General features: G+C 38.4%; 1 protein-coding gene across 1 annotated transcript; it reads left to right on the forward strand.

Annotated features, from left to right (window-relative positions):
- Positions 1–4,808: 4,808 nt before the first annotated feature.
- On the forward strand, positions 4,809–6,773 carry LOC145001021 (putative E3 ubiquitin-protein ligase LUL2). The gene is made up of 2 exons (XM_078960339.1): positions 4,809–6,240; positions 6,332–6,773. Exons 1-2 carry the CDS (start codon positions 5,236–5,238, stop codon positions 6,446–6,448), a joined length of 1,122 nt encoding a protein of 373 aa, XP_078816465.1. The 5' UTR covers positions 4,809–5,235; the 3' UTR covers positions 6,449–6,773.
- Positions 6,774–15,655: the final 8,882 nt, after the last annotated feature.

The following is a 15,655-nucleotide window of genomic DNA, read 5'->3' on the forward strand; positions in this document are numbered from 1 at the left end:
AAATAAATTTTGAGAAAAAAAGTTGTAAAAACAACTAAAGTTATGATGAATTCATAACAAAATTTTAAAATTTGGGCCAAAAGGGTAAATTTTGGATTAAATTTGTAATAAAATTTAAAATTTGGGTCAAAAGTATAAATTTTGGAGCAAATTTGTAATAAATTTTGTAAATTGATCCAAAAATGTTATTTTGAAAGTTAGATAACATGCTGACCGGGTAAAATGGTTAAATTCAGTACAATTATCGGTTTTGGGACTTAATTGAATAAAAAAAGATACAATGATTAAATTGATTATTAGACCATATGTAAGGATTTTATTCTAGTTTTCACATCTCAAATTAGAGATTCATATAGGTAGCCAAACCTTGTCTATGTGAGTTTGATTGATACCATTAGCAAAATCAATACTTCAATCATTTCCCCTAATACAACTTATGTTGCTCTTCTTATGTTCAAAAGAGCATCGAAAGCTTATGGGTTTGAGTGCCAACCAGAGTTGAGTTTAGTATGGCGGAGGTGAACAAAGTTGAGTGTGGTGGAGGTGAACGGAGGGATTGGAAGACTGGTCTTGTTATTCAAGGTTTCGAGTTTAAGCTCACTAACGATGACAAATTTAGGGTTTTTCTTTCAAGAGTTACAGAATTGATCCATAGGTAATAGGTTATATCAATGGCAATAAAACAATGAAACTAAAACAAGTTATATTGATCTTTTCACTCGCGTTTAACGGTAGAAATAAACGAAAGTTAAGTTGAGGGGCGTCCAATGCAACGTCATGAAACCACATGACCTGCTAAGTTCTGAAAACCAAAGTATGACAAATAGTGTGAATTAGGATATATCATATTAGACCAAACGTTTAATTTCCTCTTTAAAATATTATTATTTATACAATGTATGTTTCTATACTCGATACCTATTGGCCTAAGTGTTTTATATTTAATAGTCATATTATCTTTAGATGTGTGACGTCGGTAATACAAATAATGAGATGGTCTATTCAATATGATGTAAGCGCTAGGTGAGCGCAATACGGTTCGGTGCGATTATTGGTCAAAACATCATCACTAACCGCAAATGCGGTTAATCTATTTTCAAAACCACTTGGTGTGGTTATTTTTGCGGTACAGTTAGACAGTTATTTTTGCGGTGTGGTTTTTTTTAGTTTCGGTTATTAACCGCATATATTTGATGCGGTTATTTTGTGTGGTTTTTAACCACAGTTTAGAGTTCAAACGGTTTTAAGAGTTCAAACATATTACTTGTAATAATAATAAAAAAAGAATATGATAAAGACAATTAACTTAAATCATAAACAGATAATATCTTAAAAACGTGAAATCACTAGTAATTAACAATAAATATCTTAAAATTATAAAATTTCACCATTTTCTATAGTTAAAAATAACAAAAAATCAACACTTTTGTCTTCTAGAATTTTATTTTTCTTTCATCCATGAAACTTATTTTATTTTTAATATTTAATATATTAATAATTAATAAAAAAATTGTATATAATATATGCGGTACGGTGCGGTTTTTTTGTGGTTTTTGAAAACTAAAAACCACATCACATCACAAATTTGCGGTTTTTGAAAAATAGAAAACCTCACAATCTGTTTTTATTGCGGTTGTGGTTTATCAGTTGCGGTATATGAGATTTTTACGGTTAATTTTAATTGCAGTGCGGTTTTTACTCACCTCTAATAACCGGTTACCCATTGCGTTAATGGGCTGATTTTAAATACAATAGTATGATAAGTAAATAATTTACAAGTACTGTCATATACTAATAAAAATGTAAAAAAACAATGCTATAAAAAGGTAAACAAGAAAAGAAAAAAAAATACATTATTGCTACATGTATTTAACCCAAAAAGTGACCAAATGAACTTTCTATAAATATTTTTTGATAATTATTATTATATATATATTATGGAAATTGTTTCTTATGAATAGTAAAATTTCATAATTTTTGTCTATTTAGTTCCTGGATTTTATGTTTTTTTTGCAGAATTGGTCCATATACTTTAGTAACTTTGATCCTCACTTTTTAGTCATTTTGACACTTTTGTTCCTTGTAATCGATATTTTTACATTTTTTACGAACCTTTTAATATTTAAAGTTTGGCCACAAAACTTTAACGGTTTGACAACTTTGATCCCTTTTCTATTTAGGAACCTTTTAATATTTAAAGTTTGGCAACAAAATTTTAACGGTTTGACAACTTTGGTCCTCATTTTTTAGCCATTTGACACTTTTGGTCATTGTAATTGATAATTTTACATTTTTTAGGAACCTTTTAATATTTAAAGTTTGGCCACAAAACTTTAACGGTTTGACAACTTTAATCCCTTTTCTATTTAAGAACTTTTTAATATTTAAAGTTTGGTCACAAAAATTTAACAGTCTGACAACTTTGGTCCTCATTTTTTAGTCATTTTGACACTTTTGATCCTAATAATCGATATTTTTATATTATTTTAGGAACCTTTTAATATTTAAAGTATGGCCACAAAACTTTAGCGGTTTGACAACTTTGATCCCTTTCCTATTTAGGAACCTTTTAATATTTAAAGTTTGACCACATAACTTTAACGGTTCGACAACTTTGATCCCTTTTCTAAAAACTTGCTAATTCCTACCTTTTTAATTCTTTAGCCATTTTGACACTTCTGGTTCTTGCAGTCAAAACTTTTATATTTTTTCATAAAAACATGAACAAAACGGTCTGGGGCAAAGCCCGGGCTTGTCATCCTTGCACTTTCTACGTCTGTCATATTTATCGATTCGGAAACAACATTGAAAGCTTCTGGCCCCCGCGTAGTGGGGGTAACCTATCTAGTTTAAATTATGACAATTTATTTTATTATGCATAGTATCTTTTGTAGTATATTTTTTAAATATCATTTATAATATCATAAATTATTATTTCTTGTAATAAAACTATTTAAAATTGGAAATGTAAATCATGTGATGAATATCAAAGAATGGGTAAAATAACTGATGAACAAGTAATTTTTTTTCAATAAATAATCTGTTACATCTAGTATGAAATTGAGTGTCTTATTGATATATCCAATCAAATCAAAATGGACATCAATAGATGAAGTTTGAATTCACATTTGAAATGACAAAAGAATTCAACAAACAAACTAGAAAAAACAAATCGAAAAATTCCAAACTCCAATCCATCCAATTTTGTTCTTCATCATCTTTACATAAATTGACAGGGATTTGACTAATGAACAAATAATATCTACTTTAAGTTGACAATGATATAACCCTCACCTATTGATATTTCGGTGAACTCATAATATCTACTTGAAGGCGACAATTATGATATGCCTCTCACCAATTGACGACCGAAGAGAATGCATAATAATAATAATAATAATAATAATAATAATAATAATAATAATTAAAAAATTAAAAATTAAAATATCAAATAAGCAATCAATAAATGTCCACGGCATACAGTATTTCCATAAAGATATGTGGCACACTAAAAGTTAGGTACAAGAAAATGTTACATACATTTTGTGTTAAGTATCTTAGGGCATTTACAGTGTATTTAATTTAATGAAATCTAATAGATTGTCAAAAAAAGAGGGTATTCAATTCAATAAACTTTAATGGATTATGAAAACCCACATTCCACTTTTCTTGTAACTATTAATTTTTTTGAACAACATATCATTTCAAAAGTTTCTAGAATTCGAACTTGGATCAATTTCATTTTGAAGGATTTCATAACAAACGATCAACACTATGTCAGACTCCTTAGAGTGATATATAACTCTACAATTTAATTCACATACTATATATTAAATTTTATAAAGTTCAATAAAACTGTTTTCTTTCATTTTGAAATCTTTTATATAACAATATGACATCTCATCATAGTTGAGTTCAATCGATTGAATGTCAATTAGATGTATCAAGATTTTTTAAACTAAAAATTTCTATTTAACTTACTTGACTCTTGTTATTCAATCATCTATTGGGCGTGTTTGGCACGGAGCTTTTGGAAGCGTTTGGGAACTTCTAGCTTTTAGCTTTTGACAAAACGCTCTAATTTAAACAAAAAGCTTCGTTTGGCAGTACGAGCGTTTAGCTTTTAGTTTTAACAAAACGCTTCGATTCTAAAAGCTACTTCATGTAGCTTTTAACAAAACGCTCCGGAGCTTTTGAAATCAATTTCCATAATTACCCTTAAAAATATATTTATATATATTTTTTATTTTTAATAAATTGTCCTTTTATGTAATTTTATATATTTCAAAAACTTCCAGCTACTTTTACCAAACATTCATATAACAAATAAAAGCTACAGCTTCCCGCTACCAGCTACCAGCTACACGCTACCAGCTATCCGCTACCAGCTAACCGCTACCCGCTTTCAGCTAACAACTACTTTTACCAAACACACCCATTATATTTGGTTTTGGATTCTAAATATGTTATAATTTTGATTTTGCTTTTGTTTTGAGTGTCAAATAATGTTGGACATTCTATTTTGGTGTTTTATGACACTCTCTTTCGGTTTCATGTCTCCTAAGCATCATATTTATGACTCATGTCCCTTGCCAAGGGTTATGGCCCTTGTTCTACTTCGTGTCCTAATTGGAACCAATACCCTGTATTCACGCTTTTAAAACGTTTCCTAAAAGAAATGGTGAATCTTATTTTATGTAAAGAAGTTTAATGGAATGCCCAAAGTCACTGAATTTACAAATAAAAAATGATAAAGATTCATAAAAATAATGATTTAAATATCAAGAAAATGATGAAAACCTAATTTTAATCAAATCATTGTGTAGTTGTTATTCCGGAGTGGAGTTGTCTTCTTTACGCAACCACCGATAATCATATTATTCGTTCCCCACACACAGACGCTCTCTCACACACAAACACCTTGAACACACACTATCCTCCTTTCGTTTTCTACAAAATCGGTGCCTAAATTTTAATACTTTCTTATATAATTCTTTACCCATTTGATCATTTTTCCCTTTGCTTTATATCAAGCCCTTAATCTTGCTATTATTAGGTGTTTCTTGATTATTTGAAGAACAGTCCAAACAGAGTTTATTGTTTCCACAGTTTTCAATTTCATCCCATTTTAAGAAATTGGGTTATCTGAGATTTTAATCACACGAATTTGCTAACAATTTGATCATTGGTTCTCAATTTTGTCGTGATTGGAAGATTTTCAATTTAATTTCCACCATGGGTAACGTTGGAAGTAACAGTTCCAATGGACGGAGGAGGCACGGCGGCGGAAGCAGCAGCAGGCGGGGGAATCATCATCCCCACCACCACCAGCAACCACCCCAACCGGAAATCGCCAATCGATACGTATACGCCGCAGCCACACCTTACACTTCCCAATACCCTAACCCTCCTCCACCCTATTACCAGTATCCAACCGGAGCATACTACCCACCACCACCACTTCCAGCGTCGCCGTTGCCACCACCACACCACCAACACCAACGTATGCCCATGGACCCCGCCGCCACGGCGTGGGTCGGTGGGAGATACCCATGTACGCCTGTGATGCACCTTCCTACACCTTATGTCGATCATCAAAAAGCTGTCACCATAAGAAACGATGTCAACCTCAAGAAAGAAACTTTAAAAATCGAAGCCGATGAAGAAAACCCTGGCAAATTCCTTGTCTCCTTCACCTTCGACGCCACTGTTCCATGCAACATCACCCTATACTTCTTCGCGAAAGAGGGCGAAGACTGTAACTTGACGACTACAAAAGAAGACTCGCTTCCGCCATTAACAGTAAGCTTCCAACAAGGTTTAGGTCAGAAATTTAGGCAAAAAACAGGAACAGGAATAGACCTATCAACGTATGAGGAATCAGAACTATCTAAAGGAAACGAAACAACTGTATACCCTCTAGCAGTGAAAGCAGAAGCGACACAGACACTGACTTCTTCTTCTTCTTCTTCTTCGTCGTCGGAAAACACGAATCCAGATTCCGGTGTTACTAATTCCCAAATAACCGATGCCGTATTTGAGAACGATAAAGGTGAATACAAAGTAAAAGTGTTGAAACAAATCTTATGGGTGAATGGAATCAGATACGAGTTACAAGAGATCTATGGAATTGGGAATTCCGCCGATGGTGGTGAATACGATGGGAATGATCCTTGTAAAGAATGTGTTATCTGTTTATCAGAACCTCGTGACACCACAGTTCTTCCATGTCGACATATGGTATTGTTGATAAAAATCGAATTTTTATATCTAAAAACAACTTATTAAGTAAAATCGTTCATAATTTATACACATTTTGATTCTGTTTCAGTGTATGTGCAATGGGTGTGCGAAAGTTTTGAGGTTCCAAACAAATCGATGCCCAATATGCAGGCAACCAGTTGAGAGGCTTTTGGAAATTAAGGTCAACAATGGAGTTGAAGATTGAGGTTTCACACCATTGATGATCGATATTTAATACCATAAGACACAAGAAAGAGAAGAAAAAGGAAAGCAAAGAGGGGAGTTTTCAAAATGTAATGTAAGTGTGTTGATTGTATAAAATTCATCTGCGACTTTTATATGGTTGGGTTTGATGATTAATCTTTGTTTCCTGTTCTTATGGTTTTATGACTGCTTTTGTCGAGATGTTGATTTATGGGTGTATGGGGTAATTGGATTACATTGTGTATATGTATCTACTTATATACACATACATTCTATATGTGTATACATTTCAATTCTTTCTTCATTTTGTGGAGATTTTATTTTGATGGAATGTTGTGCAAATGATTAATGAATGCAACGAAAGAATTTGTATAAAAGATTTTGTTATTTAGTGTTTCTATTTTATGTTCTAATTTTTTCCTAAGTGGTCCTATTACCAAATTTCCCGATCATGATACAGTTCGATATTTGGTCCTACCATTAGTCTACTAATTGTGTAGGCACCAATAATGGATCAATCTTATCCCTAGGCAAAATTCGTATCTTATAAGTCTAACAAAATTTGTTTCAATAGTATACCTTTTGACAACATGTTTATTGGACTTTGTTAGATTTTTTTTGTTGTGTTTACATGCTTGGTAGCTATATCTACGCATAGCTTTTGATAATCTATATTGGATTTGTATGGAAAATTTATTGTATTATGTTCAAGGAAGTTGCATGATATGCTCAAGGAAATTGCACCAGCATAAGCTTGTAAACATATTGAATGTTCGACGAAACATTTATGAAATGTTTGATGTGAAGTTCATTTATGTTCATTTATTTGATATGAATGAGTGTGAACAAGATTTTTCTTTCGTTTAGTTAAACAAACGAACATAAAATAGTGTTCTCATATTCTTTCGTAGGCATTTGCGAGAAGTGTTGGATCTTCTCCTTCTTCTCATTATATTCTTCTTCTTAAGCTCAAAAAGTCACGCTAGCTCACAATATGAAAGAAAATGGAGATAATGGTTTAGCACAGACGTTCTTAGGGTTTGGAGGCTAATGGAAGGTCAACCTCAAGTTGGGGCCTTCCAACTCGTCGATTAGGACCTTAATTTCGTGTCCCATAAATGATCTTCACTCGACGAGTTAGAGCTCCCCAATTCGCCGAGTTCTAGTCTAAAACCCTAAAATTCGAAAAGTAATTTGATACCTGAAACAAGCATTACAAATCTCCCCTACTTGAGCTAGACTTCGTCCTCGAAGTCTGCTGATGCAAATAAATCCGGGTAGTGATCTCCCATCTCATCCTCCGGCTCCCATGTCCATTCAGAGCCCCTTTGGTGCTGCCATTGCACCTTCACTAGATTCACCTCTTTATTATGACGGACCTTGACTTTCCTATCCAAAACCACCACGGGCCACTCAATGTAGTTCATTCTCTCATCCACCTGAATGTCATCCAAAGATATAACCACAGCCTCATCAGTAACACACTTCCAAAGCTGAGACACATGGAAGGTGTTGTGAATCTGGCTAAGCTCATCCGACAAATCCGGACACTAAGCCATCTTGCCCACCCGGTCGATAATCCTGAACGGACCAATACATCGGGGCCCTAACTTGCCCCTCTTCCAGAACCTGATGACTCCCTTCCATGGCGAAACTTTCAGTAACACAAAGTCCCCCACCTGGAACTCAAGATCCAATCGATGCCGGTTAGTATAACTTTTCTGACGACTCTATGCGACTCGCGGTAGGTCGCGCACCTGCCGAATCAACCCGGTAGTCTTGAGCACTACCTCAGTGTCCAACCTCGCTCCAACAAACCAGGGTCCTACATCTCCGACCATACAACATCTCAAACGGAGGTCGGTTGATACTAGCATGATAACTATTGTTATATGAAAACTCTGCGAGTAGGAGGTATGTATCCCAACTTCCTCCAAAATCTAACACGCAAGCCCGAAGAATATCCTCGAGTGTCTGGATCGTCCTCTCGCTCTGGCCATCTGTATGGGGATGGTATGTCGTGCTGAAATGCAACTAAGTGCCCAGCTCCACATGGAACTTCTTTAAAAATCTAGATGTGAATCGAACATCCCGCTCGGAGACTAATGACACTGGCACCCCGTACCTAACCACCACCTCCTACACGTAAATATCTACTAGTTTCTCCGTGGAGATTCTCTTGGAGATCGGAATAAATTAGGAACTCTTCGTCAATATATCCACAATAACCCATATGGCATCAACACCCTTTGTCGTCCTCGGTAACTTCGTAATGAAGTCCATGGTGATCTCTTCCCACTTCCACATGGGAATAGGTAGCGGTTGAACCTTGCCATGAGGCCGCTAATGCTCGACCTTGACCTCCCGGAAGGTCAAGCACCGCTCCACAAACCAGGCGATCTCCCGCTTCATGCAGGGCCACCGGTAACTCAGTCATAGGTCTCTATACATTTTTTTAGCCCTTGGATGTATAGAGAACCTAGATTTATCTCACTCCTCCAGATGCTAGAACCCACACTCAGCCACATTGGGTCAAGAGACCTTAACCATCCTGGACAAACAAAGGAATCTGATCCTGTATCCGCTCTAACTTCCAATTTTATTTCTTCAGACCCTCCACTTGAGCCTCCTTGATCATATCCAACATGGAGTGATCACTTTCCTCCTCATACAAACGTTCCTAATTGGGGAACCTATCGTCTTGCGGCTCAAATCATCGGCCACCACATTGGCTTTCCTTAGGTGGTATAAGATCTCACAGTCATAATACTTTAGTACATCCAACCACCTCCTTTGTCGCATGCTGAGGTTCTGCTAATCCATCAAATACTTTAAACCTTTATGGTCAGTAAAGATGGTACATCGCACTCCATAGAAGTAATGCCTCCAGATTTTCAGGGCAAACACCACCTTCCCCAATTCCAGGTCGTGAGTGGTGTAATTCGCCTCATGAGGCTTCAACTACCTCGAGGTGTACGCGATCACATGCCCCCTCTGCATTAGTACCGCCCCTAACCATGAGATCGATGCATCACAGTATACTACCAAATCGTCCAGCCCCTCAGGTAGTACTAGAATCGGGGACTCATATAACCTCTACCTCAAGGTCTCAAAAGTTGACTGCTGGTCTGGGCCCCACCGGAAAGTCACATTCTTCTTAGTCAAATGGGTCAATGGCACAATGATCTTGGATAAATCCTGGATGAATCTCCAATAATAACCTTCTAAACCCAAAAAGCTATGAATCTCATATGCATTCTTCGGTACTTCCCACCGCATAACTGCCTCAACCTTGGCTGGATCAACCAAAATACCTTCCTGGTTGATGATGTGCCCAAAAAAATGCACATCTCGCAACCAGAAATCACACTTTGAGAACTTGGCATATAGCCTTTACGTCCTCAGTGTCTCCAGTACCTCCCTCAGATCATGCTCGTGCTACTCCTTGGTCTTAGAATATACCAGGGTATCATCAATGAAAACGATTAGCGACCGATCCAGCATCGGTCTACACACCCTGTTCATGAGATCCATGAATTCTGTTGGGGCATTGGTGAGCCTGAATTGTTGGATTAGTGTCTAAGCCTGTAACTATATTTGGTAAGTACTTGACCTGGTTGTGCATGGTCCTTTTGGGTTGCCTTCACCGAAAGCAACTTGATAGAGTGATTTATGAATATAGAGGTTAATATGGTTTATTAATATACTATATGAATTATATATTAAAAAGGAGAAATCATATAGTTTAATTAATATTATCCAATAATTAATTAAGAATTAATTTTGTGGCAAAAAGACATTAATTAAATATCGGGGACTTAAATTGTCAAATGTGTTATAGTTGAATATTGGGCTGAGGAGCCTCATGGACTAGGCATGGACGAAATTAGGGATGTGTCCATCCTAATTTCGGCCATACGGGCCTTATTCCAGAAGCTTCCTTGGAGTGCTTAAGGCCTAAGCTATCCATTAGGGTTTTAGCTGAAACCCTAGCACCACCAGTATAAATAAGACCCCAAGGCATCCAATTTTCGGCCACTTGAACCCTAAGAGTCTTCATAGCCGAAATTGTGCCTCTCCCCTCTCTCCAATATCATCCTCTTCTTGTGTGGTGTTTGTAAGCCATTAGAGGAGTGACATTTGTGACTCTAAGCTCCAAGATAAGAAGATTCAAGCCATTGTTGAAGAGGTAATCATCTAGATCTGTTTTATATGATAAATTTCAACATATGTATGTTAGATCTAGAGTTCTTAAGTCTTGGATGAATTGCATGTACAATAGAGAATCCTAGATCCAAGCTTTAAGGTTTGCATGAGCACATAGGATGTTATTTCGTGTAAAACCCATCACGAATGGCATCACCACAAACTCATAGTGCCTGTACCGTGTCCTGAAAGTTGAAAGTTGTATTCGGTATATCCTCATCCTGAATCCTAATCTGATGGTACCTCAAACAAAGATCAATCTTGGAAAACCAAGATCCACCTTGTAGCTGATCGAACAAATCATCAATCCTCGGGAGCGGATAACGGTTTTTCACCGTTAACTTGTCCAGCTCCCGATAATAATATACATCTTGTATGAACCGTCCTTCTTTTTCATGAACACGATCAGTGCTCCCGATGGGGAACTACTCGGACGGATAAACCCTCGGTCTAGCAGCTCCTAAAGCTGCGTAGACAGCTCCTGTATCTCGGGCGAAGCTAGTCAGTACGGTGCTTTGGCTATCAAAGCAGCACCCGATACCAAATCAATGTGAAACTCTACCTGCCTCTCCGGAGGCACCCCTGGAAACTCTTCGGGAAATACATCCTGAAAATCTCGTACAACTGGCACACTACCCAAATCTGTTGTAATCTCAACCCTCGTATCTGAGATGTACGCCAAAAATACCAAACAACCCTGATGGAGAAGTCTCCTAACCCTCTCTGTTGAACAGAGGGTTGGCCCCTACGAGGCCTTCTCTCCATGAATAACCAGTTCTCCCCCACTTAGAGTTCGAACCATCACCATCTGGCGCTCACAATCTATCATGGCCCTATTGGCCCCTAACCAGTCCATCCCGACGATCACCTTCAGCCCTCGCAACTGTATCAAGACTAGATTAGCACGAAACCTCTCCCCAATCACATTCAAGACACAGTCTCGATACACCATCGCAACACTCACAATGCGGTCATCCGTAATCTCAACCTCAAGTGGGAAATCCAAAGTCCTCGGTGCATCCCAAAACTTCTTGCTAAGCGCAAGAGATACAAACGATTGGGTAGTACCCGAGTTGAATAGAATGTAAGTCGACATACCATTGACCAAAAAGGTCCCTATACATGAGCACAAAAAGCTCATACACATAAGCAATGCAAATCAATATAGAGTAGGAAGATAAATATGTACCAGCCACAACAGCTGGCACTGCCCGAGCCTCCTCGGTAGCCAACCGAAACGCGCGACTCTTCACCGCTGGAGCTTCCGCCTTAGTAGGGCGGCCATCAGTGATCCTCATTATGGCAGGCGCAGGCACCATGATTGCTCCTCCTCCTCCCTGCAACCTCGTACAATGGGCACGTTTATGGCCGGTCTGGCAATGAAAACAAAACAAGCCCTTCTTGGGGCAATCCTTGATCACGTGGTCTAACTAGCCACATGCTTAGCATCCTGAGCATGCCGCTCGACAATCCCCACTGTGCGGTTTACCGCACTTGGCACACCGGTCACGGCCCTGCTGGCCCCTACTGGAAGAATCCAAGGTCTTAGGTTTTTTAGCCTGACCTACTGTTGTATGTGCCTGCTCATGCTTCCGCTTAGTGCGGAAGTCCAACTCCATCTCCCGCTCACGGGCCTTCTCCACCATCTCATTCAGGGTTTTGCACCCTTTAAATCTCACAAACTCTTGGATATCACCCTCAGCATGGAATAATACCTCATCCTCTTCATATCCTCGTCTATAGCATACTGTGGAATCAACAGTGTTCGTTACTGAAACTTGGCGGTGATCTCCGCCACAGTCTCGGTGGTCTGTTGAAGCTCATGAAACTCCCTCACTAGTCGTTGCACCTCAATGGGTGGTGAAAACTCCAAATTGAAATGTCTGAAGAACTCTGCCCACGACATCTCAACTACACCGGCTTCTCCCACCTGGCTACTCACCTTTCCCCACCAATCCCGAGCTTGATCCCTCAGCATACACGAAGAAAAACCCACCATTACCACATCAGGGCAAGAACTCGTGCATTGGGCGTTCTTTATATCCGCCACCCAACATTGTCTAACTATGGGGTCCCTAACCCCAAAGAACTCTGACACCTCGCATGCCTTGAACTCCCGAAACGAGGGAGTTCGGGCCCCGACCTAGCCCACAACTAACTTGGCTCTGAATGACCTGAGCCTCTCCTCCAAAATCTCCATCATCCCTTCCTTGGCCGTCATAAAAATCATTGGGGTAGCATCAAGGATGCCCCTCGTAACCTCGGCTACAATAAGCTCGCACAACCTCTCATAAATGGGCTCGGTAGTGTCACCCGACCCAGACCCGGATCCTGATCCCCCTGCTCCAAACTATGTCACCACCATACTTTACTGCAATACCATAAAACATAATGATCAGGATGTCAAAATAGGAAATCCTCCCACACCGGTTTTCCTTAGAGCTTCCAGATCTAACATTGGTTTGGGTACAGGTCCTGTGCTTTCAGTAGTACTGGACCAATACTGCATTCCACACCTACCGGTACCTTCCCCGATGCTCTACCTAATAACTCTAATTCATCCTATAACAACTCATATCTCACAGGCTACCGTATAGCTCAAATCCTAGGCTATCCTAAGATTTCCTCCATCCATATCAAACTAGAAATCAATCATAACAGGTTGCCTTATGCATGCAAATTATACACAGAACAGGATCAAATAGAATTTCGAATAAAAAACTTTACCCTAAGACCACAACCAAACAAGGAACAGTAAATAAAGTCATTTCGATCATTCTGTGGCTATAAGACCCTAACCGTATACAATTTTGAAAGCATACACATAGAAAGATTCATGCGGTTATCATAACCCAAATATCAGTATAACATGTCTAACCATATTGGGGAACTACTTAATTAGCTCAGTTGATCATGCATTCACTCTCCTCTTTTCCATTTTAAGAAGTTTTTAACTTTTTCTTTTGAACATAATTTAACCATTTCCATGGTTTGAGTCCTGACACACCCGAGAGTGCGCCCAAATCCCTCAAACCAAGGCTCTGCAACAAACTTGTAATGACCCAAATTTTTAAATAAAATTTTCATTTTTAATTATCCAAAACATTTATCATAAGGCTTAGGGCGTTTAGAAAAGAGAGATCTATAACCGTTTGGGTACAAATAATGTATTAGAGGTAATCCGAGAGTTTGGGTTATGCATTGGAGCCAAGGGGTATATCACTAAAGTGGCAGTTTGAGCTCTTTATGAATTTTGGATTTTAGTTCAGATGGTTTTGAGGTGAGGATGAGTTGATAGATGTGTAGAGCTTCTCACTACCTTTCCGTGGATAAAGAACGTCAAAAATATAGTTGAAACGAGAAAGTTATGGCCGTTTGAAGTTGGAGTAGTTCGGGTGAGTGATCGTTGACTTGTTGACCAAGTTCATTTAAGGCTCACAACGTGAGCATGAAGAGCTCACGATGTGAGGAGCGTCTGATGTACTAAAACCCTAATCTTCGGGCATTTAAAGGTATGAAATGATTAGGGTTGCTCCTCCGTAGCCTCTTTCACTCCCAAGACCTCTGGAAACCCTAATCTCAGCCCCTATTGAAGTTCTTGGTCATTTTGGTGTTATTCAAGAGATTTTGGAGGCTTTGAATCTCATTAAGGAGAAGAAGATCATTAGTGGTGCATTAGTTAGCTTTTGGGTTTCATCATCAGCTAGTTCAAGAGCTTTTGGACCTTTGTAAGTCCTCAAGTTCATGCCTTTCTTTTCCTTGCTTGCTAGATCTAAGTTTCCATGCAATTTATGGCTTGTAATGTTGGTTAGCATGCATGAAATCCATAAAGTTATCAACTTTATGTATTATGATGGCATCTTAAGTCTTATATGTTCTAGATCTGGACTTTGGTCTAGGTTATGGCCCCCAAGCTTGAATATTTATGATTATATCAACTTTAAACCTAGCTAGTGATTAAGTCATGCATTGGCCATGCATGGCTGAAAAGATATGATTTTCATGGTCTTTTAGACTAAATAAGGTATTCTGGAAAGTCTCAACGCTCATCTTAAAAGATTAAGAGCTTAATGCTCATAGAACAGTTCTCACGACGTGAGCACGATGATTTCCCTAGTTTGAGACCCTGAGACGAGTGAACCGGGTTGACTCACTGTGTTGACCCAAGCGAAGTTGACTCTCACGACGTCAGACGATGAAGCTCACGATGTGAGGACAGAAGGATAAGGAAGTTTGGGCCTTTTGGGCCAAATTGGTCCATTCGAATTATTTATTTTGTGACTAAGGATTTATTGGGTTTGTGAAAAAGGTCATTTGAAGAGTTGGTCCCAATTTAGAAAAATTGGCCATTAGTGGGCCTTTAGTGGGCTAATAGTGGGTTGGGAGAGATAAGATGGAACTGGGCCTTGGGTACAGTCCAAAATTAGACTAATGGGTAAAATGGTCATTTTACCCTAAGAAGTATTATGGATTTTGACTGAGTGTTTATTGTGGTCATGATAGTCGGGGAGTTGTTGGAGCATCCATCAGAGATACCCTCGCACGATTTTTTAGCAGTCAACTTGAGAGGTGAGTTTTCTACAGTAAGAACAGGTCGAAGGCACCAATGTCGACTTGTTTATGTATGTTAGTGTATACCGGATTTGGATCCAATGTTGGGGTTATCCCGATGTAATTTATCTTCCGGATTACGATTCGATGTCGAGCGAGACCCGAGGAAGGTTTATATGTATGTTTCCAAACTACGGTTTGATATCGGGTGGTACCCGAGGAAGGATTGCATGTTTAGTTATACTTGTTGTCTTTGTGATACTTGTATGTGACTGGTAGGGAGATGAGTGTGGGCAGGGGCCCGTATCTCATCACTAGCTGAGTGTGGATGGGGTTTCATATTTCATTAGTAGCAGAGTAGGGGCAGGGCCCAAGACAGGCGGGGCCTTGAGACTAGCAGTTATAGTGTTGTGTTTGGCTGTTATGTACTAGCTTGATTTTGATTATATGT

Source organism: Lactuca saligna, chromosome 6, assembly GCF_052625555.1.
Source record: "Lactuca saligna cultivar CGN05327 chromosome 6, ASM5262555v1, whole genome shotgun sequence".
NCBI classification, from domain to species: Eukaryota; Viridiplantae; Streptophyta; class Magnoliopsida; order Asterales; family Asteraceae; genus Lactuca; species Lactuca saligna.